This window comes from Barbus barbus (genome assembly GCF_936440315.1).
Source record: "Barbus barbus genome assembly, chromosome: 42".
In the NCBI taxonomy this organism is placed as follows: Eukaryota; Metazoa; Chordata; class Actinopteri; order Cypriniformes; family Cyprinidae; genus Barbus; species Barbus barbus.
The window spans coordinates 16,250,367-16,266,910 of record NC_136720.1 but is presented as its reverse complement, the minus strand read 5'-3'; the positions used below and the strand labels follow the sequence as shown (position 1 = coordinate 16,266,910).

At 39.4% G+C, this 16,544-nt stretch overlaps 1 protein-coding gene across 1 annotated transcript in view; it reads right to left on the bottom strand.

Annotated features, from left to right (window-relative positions):
• The window catches only part of LOC306861089 (plexin-A4-like), a 224,644-nt gene that overhangs the window by 94,438 nt on the left and 113,662 nt on the right, over nt 1–16,544 (bottom strand). The window contains exon 4 of the mRNA XM_079403167.1: nt 4,694–4,825. Coding sequence (XP_079259293.1) covers nt 4,694–4,825 — 132 coding nt within the window. The remainder of the gene's footprint in view (nt 1–4,693; nt 4,826–16,544) is intronic.

Genomic DNA, 16,544 nt, shown 5'->3' with positions numbered 1-16,544 from the left:
ACAAAAATGGCGGCGATAAAACACTGTGACGTCAGATGGAACCTATGGATAGATCATTGCTTGTTTTGATTCTCTGATTTGGGCAGATTTTCTTTTAGAAAAATCATTGGTATTGAAGTCTTTCACAAAAGAATTCCACTGTTAAACAATTTTTCTTTTTTAAATAATTCTAGTTATTGTACCATCATCCTTGTAGCTCACAGCAGATCTTTAAAGGTTTACAAATTATCTTTAAGAAAATGAATGGGATTTTTACACACCATCTGTTGTGCAATATAAAGAGGACAGCCTTAGGGAATTATGGTTGACACTTGGTAATTAAAAATGACGTTTAAGTAAGGAAAGTCCACTGTAGTGGACCTCATGTGTCAGACGGCTCATGCAGTATAACCTGGATATCAACAGGCCTGGTTTGATGGGAAGCGTGATCAGTGCTGTACTTACAGCTGACCTCAGCAATAACTCAATGTGGGGGACTATGGGCTCTCGTACCCCAGCACAACCTGAGCTCTGTTCAACCAATCGGCCATAATCACACACATAACCCAGACCTCCTCCGCTCCCACACACTTATTCCCTCCCTCCATCTCTTTCTCTCTCTGTCTTTAAGGCTGGACCAGCAGGAGATTATCGACTTACTGTTCTTGTTTTTCTGCTCCTCTCTCCCGCAGGGAATTTGTATGCATAGAGTGTGCTCATGATTGTTCTAGCATACATTAAATTTAGGATGTTGCAGGTTAATCCAAAAATGTTGCATGTTCCAGTTTACTAAACCTATAATTTCCTTATGTGTACACTTCATTCAGTCACAGGTGTATCATGTTGAATTTCCAAGCAGCCTCCAAGCTTGATCATAACAGAGACCACAGGAATAGCTCACAAAGGTGACAAACAAGAAAAGATAAGTGTGTGAGAGAGGGAGTGGTAAATGTTTTAAGTGGTTCAGGTTTTGTGTGTGTGTGTGTGCGCGCAAGCATGGAGCAGATGCACCAGGCCCGACCGCAAAAACAGTCATGAGAATTTCTGCATTTTGTTATCAGTCATAAATAATGAGGACATCTCAACCACAGAGCTAGACAAACTGTGTGAGTGGGAGAGACTGAGACTGAAAGAAACAAGCCAAAAAATGGCATGTCTCTCTGTTATTCATAGCAAAACAAACAAAATTGTAAACACAGAGATGAAAACCAAGTCTGTGTGAGATCTGAATTTGTGCAAATATATTAAAACTATCTGATCATTAAAACTAGGGGTGCTCCGATCAGGATTTTTGAGGCCAATCACCGATCACAGAAAGCAGTATCTGCCGATCCGATCACCAATACCGATCTTTTTAAAGTCTTCTTTTTATCATGTAGAATTATTTACAGTGTTGATCCAAATCAAGATTTTTAGACATTTATTTAGGGCCTGAATTTCATTTTTGAAAATGAATCAACCTCTTAGGTAACTCTTGTGAGAGAGGACTTTTTAATTTGAGGGGTGGAGGAGGGCATTTTCTTTAGACATTTTTCAAATATATATATTTATCTCACCTGAACGTTTGATCATGCACTGCATTTTTGTTTTGACAATCGTGCAATTGTTGCACAATAGCTTACACACAGCACAAACCTGATTTCATGAGCTGTATGTGAGATGGGCCTTTTACACCTGATTCACACATACTCCGTTCGGAGTGCGTATGCAGTCCATGTGCGGTATTGTAAGCGGTGCAGAAGCAGCACTGACTAAAATGTAAAAAATCCAACTTTTGAAAAGTCCTACTAACCAATGTAAAAAAAAAAAAAAAAAAGTAGCCTGAACAAATAATTTTTAGTAGGAGAAGTCAGTTTAATTGTTTGTGTGAACTGAACAAAAATACTCTAAACATGTCACTAGCAAAAGTCGTTTTGTTTACCTTACTTAGATACGCAAGTATTTGTTCACAACATATCCAAATGTTCTCCCAACTTTTCAAATTGAGTCATCTGAACAAACAATTTTACATTGAACAATATTTCACAAGTTCCCAGCATACATTGCAGCTTGAAAACATTTGATGTTATTTATTATTAAAATATTATCGTTTTAAATTTTACTGGCTTAATTTATGCTGCTGCTGCTGTCACTGTCAGTTAGCTGTCATGTGGATCAAAGTTAATATTTTTACTGATTTAAAATTGGATGATCCTCACCATGTTTGAGAATCGTGTGCTGAGGTACTGTATGTGTGTCTCATTGGAGCTTGTTTAATACATTTGTCTATCAGCATAAATGTTTGCCTTTAGATTTAAGAGGCAAATACTACCCATATTATGTGGAAAGCTTTGAAAATAAACAAATCCAAAAAAAAAAAGGATTGTTAAAAAAGATTAACATTGCTAAATGTTAAAAAAAATCTCTGACAGATCTTTTAACACTCAAAGACTAACTTTTATTCATTAGATGATCTAAAGTTTTTAGGTTGTCAGATGCTAGTTGAGTTAACTTAAGTTGATTGTGATAGGCTGCCTTATTTTTTGAGTTAGGTCAACTTTATTTTTTTTAATTTTTTTTACACATTGGGTTCATAAAGAGCAATGCACTGTCACTTTAATTCAGCACGTGCAGCAGAAACGAGTGCTGAGCACTGCCGGACAGCAACCGTGTTGAATATGACTGCTCTAATCCGTTAATATGAGCACGGAAAAAATACGCACCGCATATGCAATGCAAATGGTGTGTGTGTGTGTGTGTGTGTGTGTGTGTGTGTGTGAGTGAGTGAACCTGCATGGCATTATGTGTGTGCACTGCGAATGTGCATGAGCGGAGTCTCCGGGAGAGCGCACGAGTGCTGAATGGTTTAAGCAATTTATAAACTTTAGTGACGATGCAACACTGCCTTGATTGTGCAAGTCACAATTCCTGTGTCAACTGTGTAGCTTGCTTATAGTGCAGACGCGATATGATTTGAAGCAATTTGCGCATTTTGAGCAGAGCATACGCGGTGATTCTCTCACGCTGATTGTGAAATTATGTCTCACGGAAACTTTTCAAATTATTTTATAAGTTATTTAATGAAGAAATATGAATTGTACAGCATTATTATTATTTCACCCATGCCGGACAGAGACTGAGACGGTGCCGCTGCATGTCTTGTCAAACCTCTAACAGCAGGCACGTCATCAGCTTGAGATCGGCTTTTTGAGATCAGCCTTTTCAGAGACCGCAGATCAATTAGAATTACAGGTGGGACAAGAGAATGCATGTTCACTAAATAGCTTCTAAATATATGCATGATTCCCCAGTAGATGTGATCCCCTGATGTTTGGGACTAAACAGAGACCAGACCTCAACTGGGCTAATAGGCTAATTGCAACAGGGTGAGATTATTCATTGGCAGAGAACCACAGGTCCAGCTCTGGTATTTATTCACGTCAAAGAAAACATCTTTCCCTTCCCATAAGACTTGAGTCGATGATCATGGCCTAGTTTTAACCCACACTTTCAATTGGTCTTAAATTATGTTTACAGCATTGCTAAAGTTGGTGAGAGTGACCTAAAGAACCTAGATTCTAGTTTAACATGTGTTGATGGCAACACAGTGAATTTGAATCCATTGTGAAATTTCTGTGGGCAAATCTCATGCCCTGTAAATGTGAACCTACCTTTATCTGAGTTACTAACAGACAGTGTGTCCAAACACAACTAACTTTTACAGACTAGGCAATTCATAAGCTGTGTCCAGCCGATGTGATTGTCTAGCTCCACCTGAGCTGTGCCTTCAATCCCAGGATGCCATCCACTGACCCTCACTGCTATTGAAGTGAATTTTACTGAATGAGATTTCAGATTTATAGCCATTGCTGTAAATCTTGACATTGGCTGAGTGTCTGCTTTCAGGTCTGAGTGTGGCATTACAGCAGCTTTGTATCGAAGTAAAAGGATTTGTGGGTAAAAATGTCATCTTGAATTTGCCACAATATTCAAACAAAGTATTGGGATACTTTGTAAGTATGTGTGTGTGTGTGTATGTGTGTGTGTGAGAGACAGCTGAGAGCCTTAAATCCTGCTAAGTGCAGTCAAGAGTGTTCAAGGTTATATAAAAGAGTGGAGAACCTCATCTAGGAGTCAGAGGTCAAAGGTTAAAACACCTAGTCACATAAACAACCTTTTAAGTGGTATTATGATTTATGCAGCAGACTTGATACTTTTCACAGATTGATAAACAGTGTGTACACAACACAGGCAGCATAAAACACTGTGTTGGGTAATATGAAAAGCATTATTTATGTCACAAGAAATAAAAGCCTAAGCTGCTAACCTGATGATAGGCTATCTGAGTAAGGGTGTTTTTACAGCACTAAGTGCATGCAGTGTTTTTCTGATTTTGAGATTTACAAGCTTCAGTAGTGCTAAAGATATCCGAGACGGAGCCAAATCTACTCCATTACACCGATTGGGCCATTTTGAGCCGGCATATCCTAATGTGTAAATTCTGTGTGTATTTTGGACACACACAGTGTGTAAAAGTCCAATCCACCAATCCATCACGTCATTTTTTATAATGTAAAATGTCCCTCTCTTTGGCTGTCCAAGCACACCTCTCAGGCTGTAATTACAGTAAGTGAAACCCCTAAATTCTGGTATAATTTTATCTCTCCTTCTTTCCCGGCTTCCACGTGCTGCGTAAATCGTGATGCATTTCGGGAAAATGGTAGCAGTGACTCACCTGTGACTCTGACATCACATACAAGAAGTGCTGATCAGAAGAAAAGGCCATGTCCCGTAGGATCGGCCCGTTGTCGACCACCTGGATGGTTTCGTATTGTAAAGCGCCATTGGTGGGACCATCCACTCGAATCTGAAAGGAGAGAATAAATTGTGTTACTCGACCATTAATAGGCTACTAAAGCGTGAAAGAGACCGAGTAGAGCAGAGGCGAAGGGGAAAGAGTTGTTAAGTTGTTAGACAGCTGTAGGGGACGTTACGTGCCGTAAATTGCAGGTTCAGCAGAGAGCTGTAACATCCTCACACAGTTGGGACATCTGTTGTTGCTGACGCAAAACTGCACACTCACACTCTGTTCCAGTCTTGATATAACCCTAGCCTCCCTCCAGACTACATCTTCCAACCAAACACTCACTAAAGAGCCCTGTGAGAACTTAAGTCTTTATACCTGCTATTAAACATTACAATGCACCTGATAACCCATTACGACAGAATGAATCAGCAATTTCCTTTACCTTTTTGACACTAAACTGTTTAGGAGGTATCAAGTCCATTCCCATCGGAATCAACCACTATCTTTGCATTTATGGCCTGGAGTCCCATCAGACCGCAAGTCCTGTCAACCTAAGATCATCTTACCACAACAGACGTCTAAAATAATTTTGTGCCACCACTTCAAAAAGTCCCTCCCTAAGTCTCGGTGATGTTTCAAGTGTTCCCTTTGGCTTTGCGTTCTCACTTCCTCTGGGGATTTTTGCTTTGTATGCTGAGGGTCACAAACAAAAACCAAAAAAGAGGTCCAACAAAAGAAGTGAACAGAAGGAAAGGGGCGGAAGAAAGCAAAAACCCTTCACACGAGCCAAAGCCTTATTCAGCAAGAGGGTTATCTAATCTCCCCGATCGAGGGCTGGTTAATTTGGCTGGGATTGGGTTTCGGCCAGGAAGAGCTGCAGTGTTTGGGATGGCAGCGTGTGGACAGTGGAAGAATGAACTGCAGGAGGTTTTGCGAAGCTCCGGTCGAGCCCCAAAAGAGATACACAGAGTGGTCCGACAGATCACTGGAGGGACGGGGTGAAGCGAATGGGCATTATCACAAACGTATCTAAACAAATTAGCCACAGGGGATGACTATTAGCATTAGCATGGTCATGCTATAGGGCTGAGGGAGAAAAAAGGAGAGGATCTGATCACAGATAGAGGAAAATAAAAACATGGCTAAATCAACATGCTAAAATACATACTGTAGCGACATAGGACTGTTGAAAGTCCCACATTAAACTCAAGCAGCAAGTACATCAGGCTTTATTAATGGTTGAACAATACTGGTTTTAAAGTTTTTTTTTTCTTCTCAGATTATAAACAGGTGAATTCCTAAGCCTAGAACAAAAAATAATTTTCTCCCTTTCATTTCAGTATCAATAAAATGGATTATATTCTTTAAAACCTGATTGGATTACACTGCTAATCTGTGTATCATATAATCATTTGGATTTAATTCCATGGTGTCACGACTGACACCATTTTAACAGTTATCTCATTTTCAATGTCACACTATCTCTGTGTTTGAAATGCCTCTGATTTAAAAATAATAATAATTCTGTTGCATTACAATAACAATTGGTTTTAGACTGTGTATTCTTAGAATAGAAGAGCTTTTGAAGTAGAATAAGCCTGCACATTTCTGCTCTGTGTATTGTGTGCTGTGGGACCTCAGGTGTACAGTCTCAAAACATCCCCCTAGTGGTCATGGACTGTAACAACAGTGGCCAGTCATGTGAGAGACACTATGCGAGGTTACATAATAAATGAGTAGTGATTAAATGTGGCCACGGGTAAATAACAAACAACATTGATGTTTAACAGCTCTTATTCATCGTTTACACCAAGGTCACTATATTATGCATAATAAAAGTGCTTTTAGCTTTATTGCATTTTTGTAAAAACAAAAAATCTGTATAAAAATGAAAAAGAATAAGTTACTGTAACAGCATTGCTCATTTGTGATATAGAGCACAAGTTAAAGCATCACACTGTCAAACGGCAGTATAGTATAGAGAACAACAGGCTAAATCTAGTTAAGATCAGCTAAGCGAAGAGCAAACAGAAGGAGAGGTGATGAGAGCATCCGTAACCACAGGAGCTCTGCAGCTTCATAATGTGGGCAGGACTCTACCCAGCATCCATGGAAACTGCAATTTCCTCTGGCTCAAAACAACTTGATCTTAAGCCCTGCCATCAGGCCAGTGGTATGACTATAGATTAAAACTGATGGTATAGAGAAGTTTCTCAAAAACTTTGATGAATTTACTAAACAGTTGAAAACCTGTATCTCAAACCTGTATCTTATACCCTTTTGCCCTCCAGTGACTGATGAATACAGAACTTTACCACATCAACACTCACAATTTTACCAATTTCTTTTTTCAGCTCAAGACATCGTGTGTGAAATTGAAATCTAAAAAGCCTTAAATAATTTGTTTTCTTTTAGTTAGCTTAAAAAGTTCTTGCTGAATTCAAATAAAACATGCAAAATCAATGCAATTCTCAATTGAATACATATTTATTTTACTTATTCTTTTCAAATCTGTACAACTGGATGCCTACAAAAATTCAGGTGCATTTATTTATTTGTTTTGAACACACAACAGCCAAAAAGAAAATTCCGATGTGGTACACTTAAGAGCAAAGTACAAATAACTCAAGAAAATATTCAGCTGTCTTGCAATCCCCACTCAATAAAACTCGCCAATCCAGTTGTATTCAACTAGTGATAGAGCATAAAAAAAGTTTGAAAGGGTAGCTATCTAGCTACTGCCACTGACTTCAAACAATCTGCTTAAGCACGCAAGCACTCGTCTCAGGAGAACGCTTTACTTTTGGCACAAGGCAGCCCTTGCTAAAGCCTGCTGTTAACTAAAGCATTTAGCAAAGGAAAGAGAGCAACAGAACTTTCTACCAACCCTAAATTTAACCTTGGGAAAAGCAGTCTTGTGATCTTTCAGTGAGCTTTTCTTCCACAAGCTGCAGTCACTTGGGAAGTGTTCCTTCTGTTACCTTCAAAATGAGCGAGAGATAGCCCACACTCTCCATTTGTGAGGGCAACAGTGGTGTCACGAATACACTGTTCACACAGAGCAAAAGTCTGTTCGCCTAGGCACACGGGATGCTTCTGGTTGCCCGTTACATTAAGGCTCAGAACGAGCCGACACTGATACAGAACAAAGCTGAGAAGAGTCACTGAAGAGCTGTGACAAAAGAAAACTACAAATAACTTCAACAGAGCCGCTCTTGAAGCAGTATTGGCTGCAGAGGTGCACATTTGACAGTACAAACACTTCCCGTCTCAAAGCTCGTGGGACACCAGACACTAGGCAGTGTTTGGGTGAAGGCCACTACGATTAAGGCAGTGTGCTGATGCTCCCTCGAGAGTTCCTTTAGAAGCACGAGCTACTCTGATGCACAGATATTGATCTATGACATTTAAACCCCGACTATAACAAAAATAGAACCGCACGTGTCAACAAATGTATGCAGATCGGCCTCGCTACCGTGAGTGACTCTGTGTCAAGGCATTGAGCGATTGTTTTCTGTTTTTTTTAGCCAAATCCCCTGGGAGAATTTGAGATAGAACCTGTGCATTAGCACTCTTAACGCACCGGGAGATCTTGACGTGTTCCAGCCTGCTATAGTCAAGGAAAGTGGAACGAAATGTTTGCTTTGTTTTCGACGCCTCCATTGGCTAAGCCGGAGTGTGCTGTAGTAAACAGCCAGAGTGGGTGGACTTGGAAGTCTCTTAATGTCAATCAATGCTGAAAGAAAACTGCAAATTCCCATTTTGCAACATCGATACTTAGCTGAAGGCAACTGGTTTTGCAAAGGAACTTGAATGGGCTGACGCTAAGCTGGGGAATTAAAGATGATCATGTCCTGAAAGCCATTGTCTGCCGTCACGGTGAGCACCAAGTATTAGGTAATAAAAAAAAAACGATGATTTCAGTGGGGAATAAAGACTAAGGTGGTCAGTGTTTTTAGACTGCAAATAACAAATTCAACATCTGAAAAGCTCCAGGGTATAGGGCAACATTTAAATCAATGTTTCACATATATACATTCATATATATACACATATACATTCATATATAAAACCTTCATATTTTAAATTTGTTTGCAAGTGTGGTTCTTAATTTGTTCTATAGTTTTTATACAATTTAATATCCAATGTATTTTATAGTAACCTAGGTTTAGCTGCTTCTAAAGGAGCATAAAATGTAACTTTACCCTCAGACGAAGTCTGAAATTTTCCTTGCATGAGGGTATGTACTTTTATTACGATGAGTAACCAGATTTGTACAATCTCATATATAACAATACAAACATTTTGATAAACACTACAGGAGGGGAAAAAAGAGATTCAATGTTAGTGGAGATTTTTCATAGGCCTTATTCAATTCTAGGACAGCTTGATGCACAGATGAATGTTTTAATCTCAATATAATCAAATTTCTCTCAATATCTAAATTTCTCTCTATAGTTGAACAAAACCTTACTGAAAAGTTTGTGGTCAGTGTTTTGCATTTCAGTGCCACCCGATAATTTGCATCCTTACCTAATTTGCATAATTCCTTTAGTGCAGCGATTCTTAATCCTTGTCCTCGTGATTCCCCCGCTCTGCATATTTTGCATGTCTCTTTTAACACACCTGATTCAAATCACCAGCTCGTTAGAAGAGAGCTCCATGAATTAACTGTGTTCCAATTGATGTGGTCCCTACAGTGTTCACTGCTCTCTATTCCCTGAACATGGGAAATGGGCTGAAGTAAATGGCTGTACTTCACTTAAGAACACCGATTTGCGCTACACCACTGCCTGCAGCGTCTTCACACACACAGACTAAATTTACTAAAGACGTTATAAGTTATTACAGAGGTTATTTAACCCTCATGTCTTGTGCACTTATGGTCAGATGGAACAAACCTCTGAAGCGATTAGAGAAACATACAAAATGTGCAGAGCAGGGGGGTTGTGAGGACCAAGATTAAGAACCGCTGCTTTAGTGCATGGGGCCCTAAAATGGCATAGATTGAGAGTACAAATAATACCAGAAGTGCCACTTTTAAAGCAAGCATGATTGCCAAGACAAGCCAGCAACTGGCCCTTCTAATATGGCATTTCCATCACTAACGTGCGAACGAGACATGGACCTGTTCCGCTCTAAACATGTCACACCCAGCAGGCTTCCATGTTCACAAGAGAGAAAGGCTTTGTTTTGGTTGCTGGGTTATGAGATTGAGGTTGTTGAAAAGCTCTGATCCACAAAAAACGTGCGCGTGCATGCGTGTACAAAGCCAGGCCCCGGTGTCTCAGGGAGCTCACAGGCAGAACCCTGCGGAGGAGAGACCTAATCAGATTTCCTGGTCCGTTCGTCCCTCCGGTTTCTTCTTCGCAATCAGCGGATCGGTGCCGCGGCAGAATTTTAATTACCAGGGCTCTAACAGCGCGGCACAAACCTGCTCTGACACACTGATTGCGGCAATGTCATCGCCAGCCAAATTAACTTTACTCTTCAACAACAGGCCTCCAAATAAGCTTAAAGCTTTTAAATACACCAGCTCAAGACCAACATTGTCTGAACTTAAATTGGCTTAAAAACATTTACATACATTTTCTCATTTAACGCTCCGTATCACACTGTACAACATGAATACGCAATTTAGGGACACAATTTAAGCCATTGTTTCCCTGCTCGTAATGTAGTTAACCTTTATGTAATTGTGTTGAACTCTCAGTCGGTCTGCGTGAACTTCGAAATCTTGGCATACTTTGTACTCCTTTAGCGAAGTCGAAAATGTAAAAATGTCCTCGTTCTGCTTGAGGAAGGTGTGTTTTATATGCAGGGCTTGCGCTGGCTGCAGGGAGGATGGAAGCGATATTAGCAGGCCGAAAGTTTCTCAGTCACCTCTCTTACCCTGCAGTCCCGCAGAGAGGAGAGCTGGGATCACACTGCTCTAACTGTTAAAAACCCCTCACCGAGGGAGAGAAGGAGAGAGAGAAAGAGGGAGATATTACCCACGAGAGTCTGGCTGATGGGGAATGCTGTGAGCATGTCCATCAAATTTCTCCTCTCTGCAGTCTTTCTAAAAGCACTGCTAGAGGAAATATTGCCATGAATACTCAAGTGAGTGCCTAAAATTGGAGATAATATCCTTGATGTTGCATGTATACACCACCAGTCAAAGGTTTTGAAACTTGACAAAATTGGTGTTTTTTTTTTTGAATTTACCTTGTTTATTAAGTTTTTTTTATCTGAAGCCTTAAACTTAAATGCTTGAAACTGGGTCAATGACCTGATGCACATTTCTCATTTTATACTACAACATATATTACTCTGAAAAAAAAATCTTTTAAATTCTTAAAAATTATTATATAAAACTATTACAAACCCGATTCCAAAAAAGTTGGGACACTGTACAAATTGTGAATAAAAACAGAATGCAATGATGTGGAAGTTTCAAATTTCAATATTTGGTCCCACTTTATATTAGGTGGCCTTAACTACTATGTACTTACATTGAAATTAATAATTTGATACAGTGCACTTATTGTGTACGCACATGTTTTTACATTGTACTTATATATTTAAAAATACCTATATGTAATTACATCTGTAATTAATTTCTGTAATTACATTTATAATTACACTGTTGACCCACCCTTAAACCTACCCATACCACCAAACCTGTCACTAACCTTACCCGTATCCCACCTCAATAGCAGCAAAAGTGTTTTGAAATACAATATGACCACAATAAGTACATTGTACTTATTTTCTGATGTAAGTACATAGTAGTTAAGGCCACCTAATATAAAGTGTGACCCAATATTTTATTCAGAATACAACATAGATGACATATCAAATGTTTAAACTGAGAAAATGTATCATTTTAAGGGAAAAATACGTTTATTTTAAATTTCATAAATTCTAAGGGCCCGAAGATCACGGGCATCCAGTATGGTTTCCGGCCTTGACCCTTACGCACAGAGATTGTTCCAGATTCTCTGAATCTTTGGATGATATTATGCACTGTAGATGATGATAACTTCAAACTCTCTGCAATTTTTCTCTGAGAAAGTCCTTTCTGATATTGCTCCACTATTTTTCGCCGCAGCATTGGGGGAATTGGTGATCCTCTTGCCATCTTGACTTCTGAGAGACACTGCCACTCTGAGAGGCTCTTTTTATACCCAATCATGTTGCCAATTGACCTAATAAGTTGCAAATTGGTCCTCCAGCTGTTCCTTATATGTACATTTAACTTTTCCGGCCTTTTTGGAATGTGTAGCTCTCATGAAATCCAAAATGAGCCAATATTTGGCATGACATTTCAAAATGTCTCACTTTCAACATTTGATATGTTATCTATATTCTATTGTGAATAAAATATAAGTTTATGAGAATTGTAAATTATTGCATTCCTTTTTTATTAGTAATTTGTACAGTGTCCAAACTTTTTTGGAATCGGGTTTGTATATAAAAAATATATAAAGCTATGAACTCAATGTAAATGAATATTAAAAATAAAAACGTGACTGATATGCTGTGAAGATGTGAACACTCACGTGCATTCAGGGTGGATTCAAAAGTAGATTTTGAAAAAAATTTCCTTTTCTATATTATGAACACTTTTGTATATTCTTCACTCAAATTGTGGCCACATACTGTATGAAACTGGAATTTCAGTTATGTTTGGAGAAAAGTAATTTAAGCTCCCAAATACTTCCCTGCAGATCGAAGGTTATTTTCGCTGTGTGTTTGTAGAGGCAAGTAAAGGGGACGTGTGTCCGCAGGGTGGCCCGTCTTTCCTCCTGTGTGACAGACAGGACACCCCTCTCACTCTCTCTCCAGGGTGTCTGTGAGTCTGACCTTTCACCACTCTATCTTTCTCCTCTTTCTCTACTTTTATCACCCATGCTTCCTCCTCTCACATGCTCTTCTTCAGCTCTTTCCATTCCATTTCCATCTCTCGCTTGGCCCATGACACTCATGATTTCGCCATATCTTTGCTCATTCCCATCAACCCCTTAAAAGCTGCCTTGTGCATCAGTTTCCACTGTATTCCACTGCCTGTCTCTCCATACTCATCTCTATCATCCTCTCCCACTGGGTGTTCCTGGTTTAATCTGAGGTTAGATGTGACCTCTGGGCCACATGCTGTTTCTTCTCCATTTTATACTCTATCCCTCTTTCACTCTCTCTCTCTCTCTCTCTCTATTCAGAGAGGCTTCATTCTCTGTGTATTCGGTCTGAGAGGAGGCCTCATGGCCTGTAGCTGCTCTGAGTAGCACTACATCTTTTTTTCTCTTCACCCTTATTTTGAGAGGCAGACGTCTCACTGTGGCTCTTCAGTCATGAGCGGTGAGGGCTCAGGGCTGATGCTTGACCAGCACATGCTCTCAGACTCCTCCACATCCACCAAAGAGAAAAACACAGCACACACACGTTGTTTCTTCAGTAATGCTTTGTTTATGTTGCACTGACTGAAACGTACTGCAAGTGTTGTTCCAACATATTTATGTTCACTATTTCAATCGGGAATGCATCACACTCCAGAATTAAAATGGGTTGTGAATGCAATTTCATGTTTATTTGAATCCGTTTGGTTAAGTTAAGAACTTTGCAGTCCCTAACATGGAAAATTCAGTTTTTCATTCCATATACATCTTTAAAAACCCTCCACTACTATCGCTTTCACCGTGTATTATTTTCAGCCGTCAATAAGGTCATTCATTATTTAATACAGCTCTTTCTCCCGCTCCAGCTCCTCATTATAGTCACTGCAGGGTGGAGGGACAGACGGGCGTTGCTGGAATTTTCAAATGAGGTAATTTATCTGAGACAAATACCTGCAGAAGGGAGACAAACCTATTTTCCATCAGCCCCATTTTATAATAACAATTATTTTGCACTCTTCCTATTTTATCTTATTCACACACGCCCAGTGGCCAAAAACACACACTTTAAAACATCAGGCTCCATGTGTGGTAAGGGTCAAAGCTATTCACACTGATGGCGACCCTCTGACTAAAAGTTGAGAAAATGTGAACTTTATGCAAATGAGAAACAATGATGCAGTGACTTCCAAAGAGAGCTTATGTGATCCATTTCCTTGAGATAATTTATTAGAAATCTTCCTGCACACATCCGCTCCATCTCTGTCAGTGTGAATGGAGCCTGATACTAGCTATATGGTGAATTAGCCGCCATTAACAGTGTTTATGTTGCCCAAATGGTTTTTATGTTCCATATATAAGCTACATTCAGCATGAATGATGAGTCCTGTAAGATGATGCACATTAAAACGGAAAGAGTTTTTGGAACAGGCTGCGAGACATATGGTGGATGAGAATTTTGATAGCTTTGAAGTGAGAGAAAAACAGGGAGAGGAAAGGAGAAAGAGCAGATCATCCCTCAAGAAGTAAAACTGTGTATCTGACCAAAAAAACTAAACAACAACGTGTGCACTAACTTCCAAAAGTTTGGGGTCAGTAAGATTTTTGAAAAGTCACTTACCAAAGCTGCATTTACCCAGTAAAAATACAGTAAAATCAGTAATATTGTGAAATATTATTACAATTGCTGGCAAAACAAAATTTTCTGCAGCAATTACTCCAGTTTTCAATGTCACATGATCCTTCAGAAATTATTCTAATATGCTGATTTGCGGCTCAAGAAAAATCAGCATTTCAAACATTTCACATAATCGAAAAGTTGAATTGTTGTGATTTAAAAGAACAGCATGTATTTTAAATACTTATTTACTGTCCTCTATGATAAATTTAAAGCATCCTTGCTGAATAAATGTATTGATTTCTTTCCAAAAAGCAAATTTTTCCATAACAGATGACTTGCATGAGCAACAGCTCACAAAATGCAATCTGAAATGCACCCAAATGATAGAGTGACAAACAAAGCTATCCTGTAACAATAATTCCCTTTCTCTTGGTCTGTAGTGTCTGGCAGACTGAGGCTGTGGTAGACCAGATGCTGATAGAGTTACATAGAGACATTTCTTTCTCAGGGATCTATGGTCTTTGGCAGTAAAAAGAGGCCATTGTTTGAGCTGCTATGGGTTTGGGGCTGTTCAGATGCTACTGTGCAGCAGGTAAACAGCTTTCAAATCGGTCTGTATGACTTTATGTCTCTTTATAAGAACTGTTATAAATTTCTGTCCTTCCATAAGAAATACGCACTAAATTCTCAGACGCCATTCAGAAAGCAAAGCTTGAGGGTATCTATTTAACTTGCTACCAAGTTGTACTTTGTACTTATGGAAGTTTACCAGTGAAATGATATACTCTCAGGGCATTCTGAACTGTTTTGAAAAGCTCAGGAATGATTCAAGAATGCCTTCGCACGCAGTTGGTACCTGTGGGCTGATTAACTGAAAGAGCGATGCTGATAGACTCCTGCAGAGTGTGTCAGTCTCTCTTCTGTACCACATACACACACCTGACACTTTCCCCTGTCTGAGCTTCATGCGGCACTTCAGCAAATGATAGATGCTCTGACAGCTAAAACAACAGATCTGATTCCCCTCTCACACACAGACCCCTCAATTAGCTTCACGATGACAGACCTGAAACAGACATAATGTCACTCCATTCATAGCAGCTAACATGCCAATGGGACAGAAGAGTGGAGAGACGCGACAGGTAAAGAGTGCACGTCTCTTCAGGTGAAAGTCTGATAAATGCAGGAACCAATAATAGCGTCTCTTCAAACGGTCAAGTTTGTCTAATACATGAGGATTTAGACAACAAACAAAAAGTTTGCAGGTTCACACAGGGGTCACCAAGAAGTTGGACAGAAAATCACATCACAGTATTTGTGTAATGATCAAGCCACTGAACTTCATGTTCCCCCACTGATTCACCCGAGACTACTGTATTAGTGTAGTAGAGTGTTTCTGTAATTAATGAATCAATGTTTTTGAATGGACGTTTAAGATAACGAATTGATTATTCTTGTTGATTTCTCTTCTCTTGTGAATTGCATTACATTTATTCTGCTCTAGAAAATTAATAGAGCCATAAATGTAGTAATTATAAAGTACACTAAGACTTGTTTCAATTGATTTCAAGCTAATTCATTCAATGGATCATTTATTCGTATGGTCACCATCTACTGATGCAATAATGTAACCTCAAAGATTCAATCAACAAATCAGAATGAATCTTTTTGAAGAACTGAATCAAAAGAATGAAAAACATCACGACTTGTATTGGAAAAGTGGCTGCTTATTAGTAAGAATGAAACAGATTTCGAAAAAGAAAATGTCAGACGAAGTCAGGAGTGTGACAGCACTCTTTATCCTTTCAGGGAGCAGAGAGAGGGGTGAAAGGGAGGATGAAAGAGGGATGAGTGAAAACAGTCCTTAAAGGTGTGAATAATGCATGAAGAGCCGAGGACAGACGAGAAACAGTCATCAGACCAGAACCCGATCGCTGATCCAGTTACCACTGAGCCGTCCCTAAAGCCCTGAAGTTTGCTCCTCTCTCTCTCTCTCTATCTCTCTCATTTCTGTCTCGCTAAAACACACACACACACACACACACACACACACACAACAGAGAAAGTGAGGTGAATTGATTCTGTATTGGTGTGTAAGTGCCCACAAAAAATGAGAATTATTTAAAATGACTGTAGGTTGATTGGTCCGCACCATCCAGTAATATTCTCTGTGGTACTCTCTCGTAGGAGCAGTTCACTCAGGGTTTGTTCTTGCGTTCACAAACAGCTACACACAGTACAAAAGAACAAAACAGAAATGCAAATATCTCACTAAACATTTTTT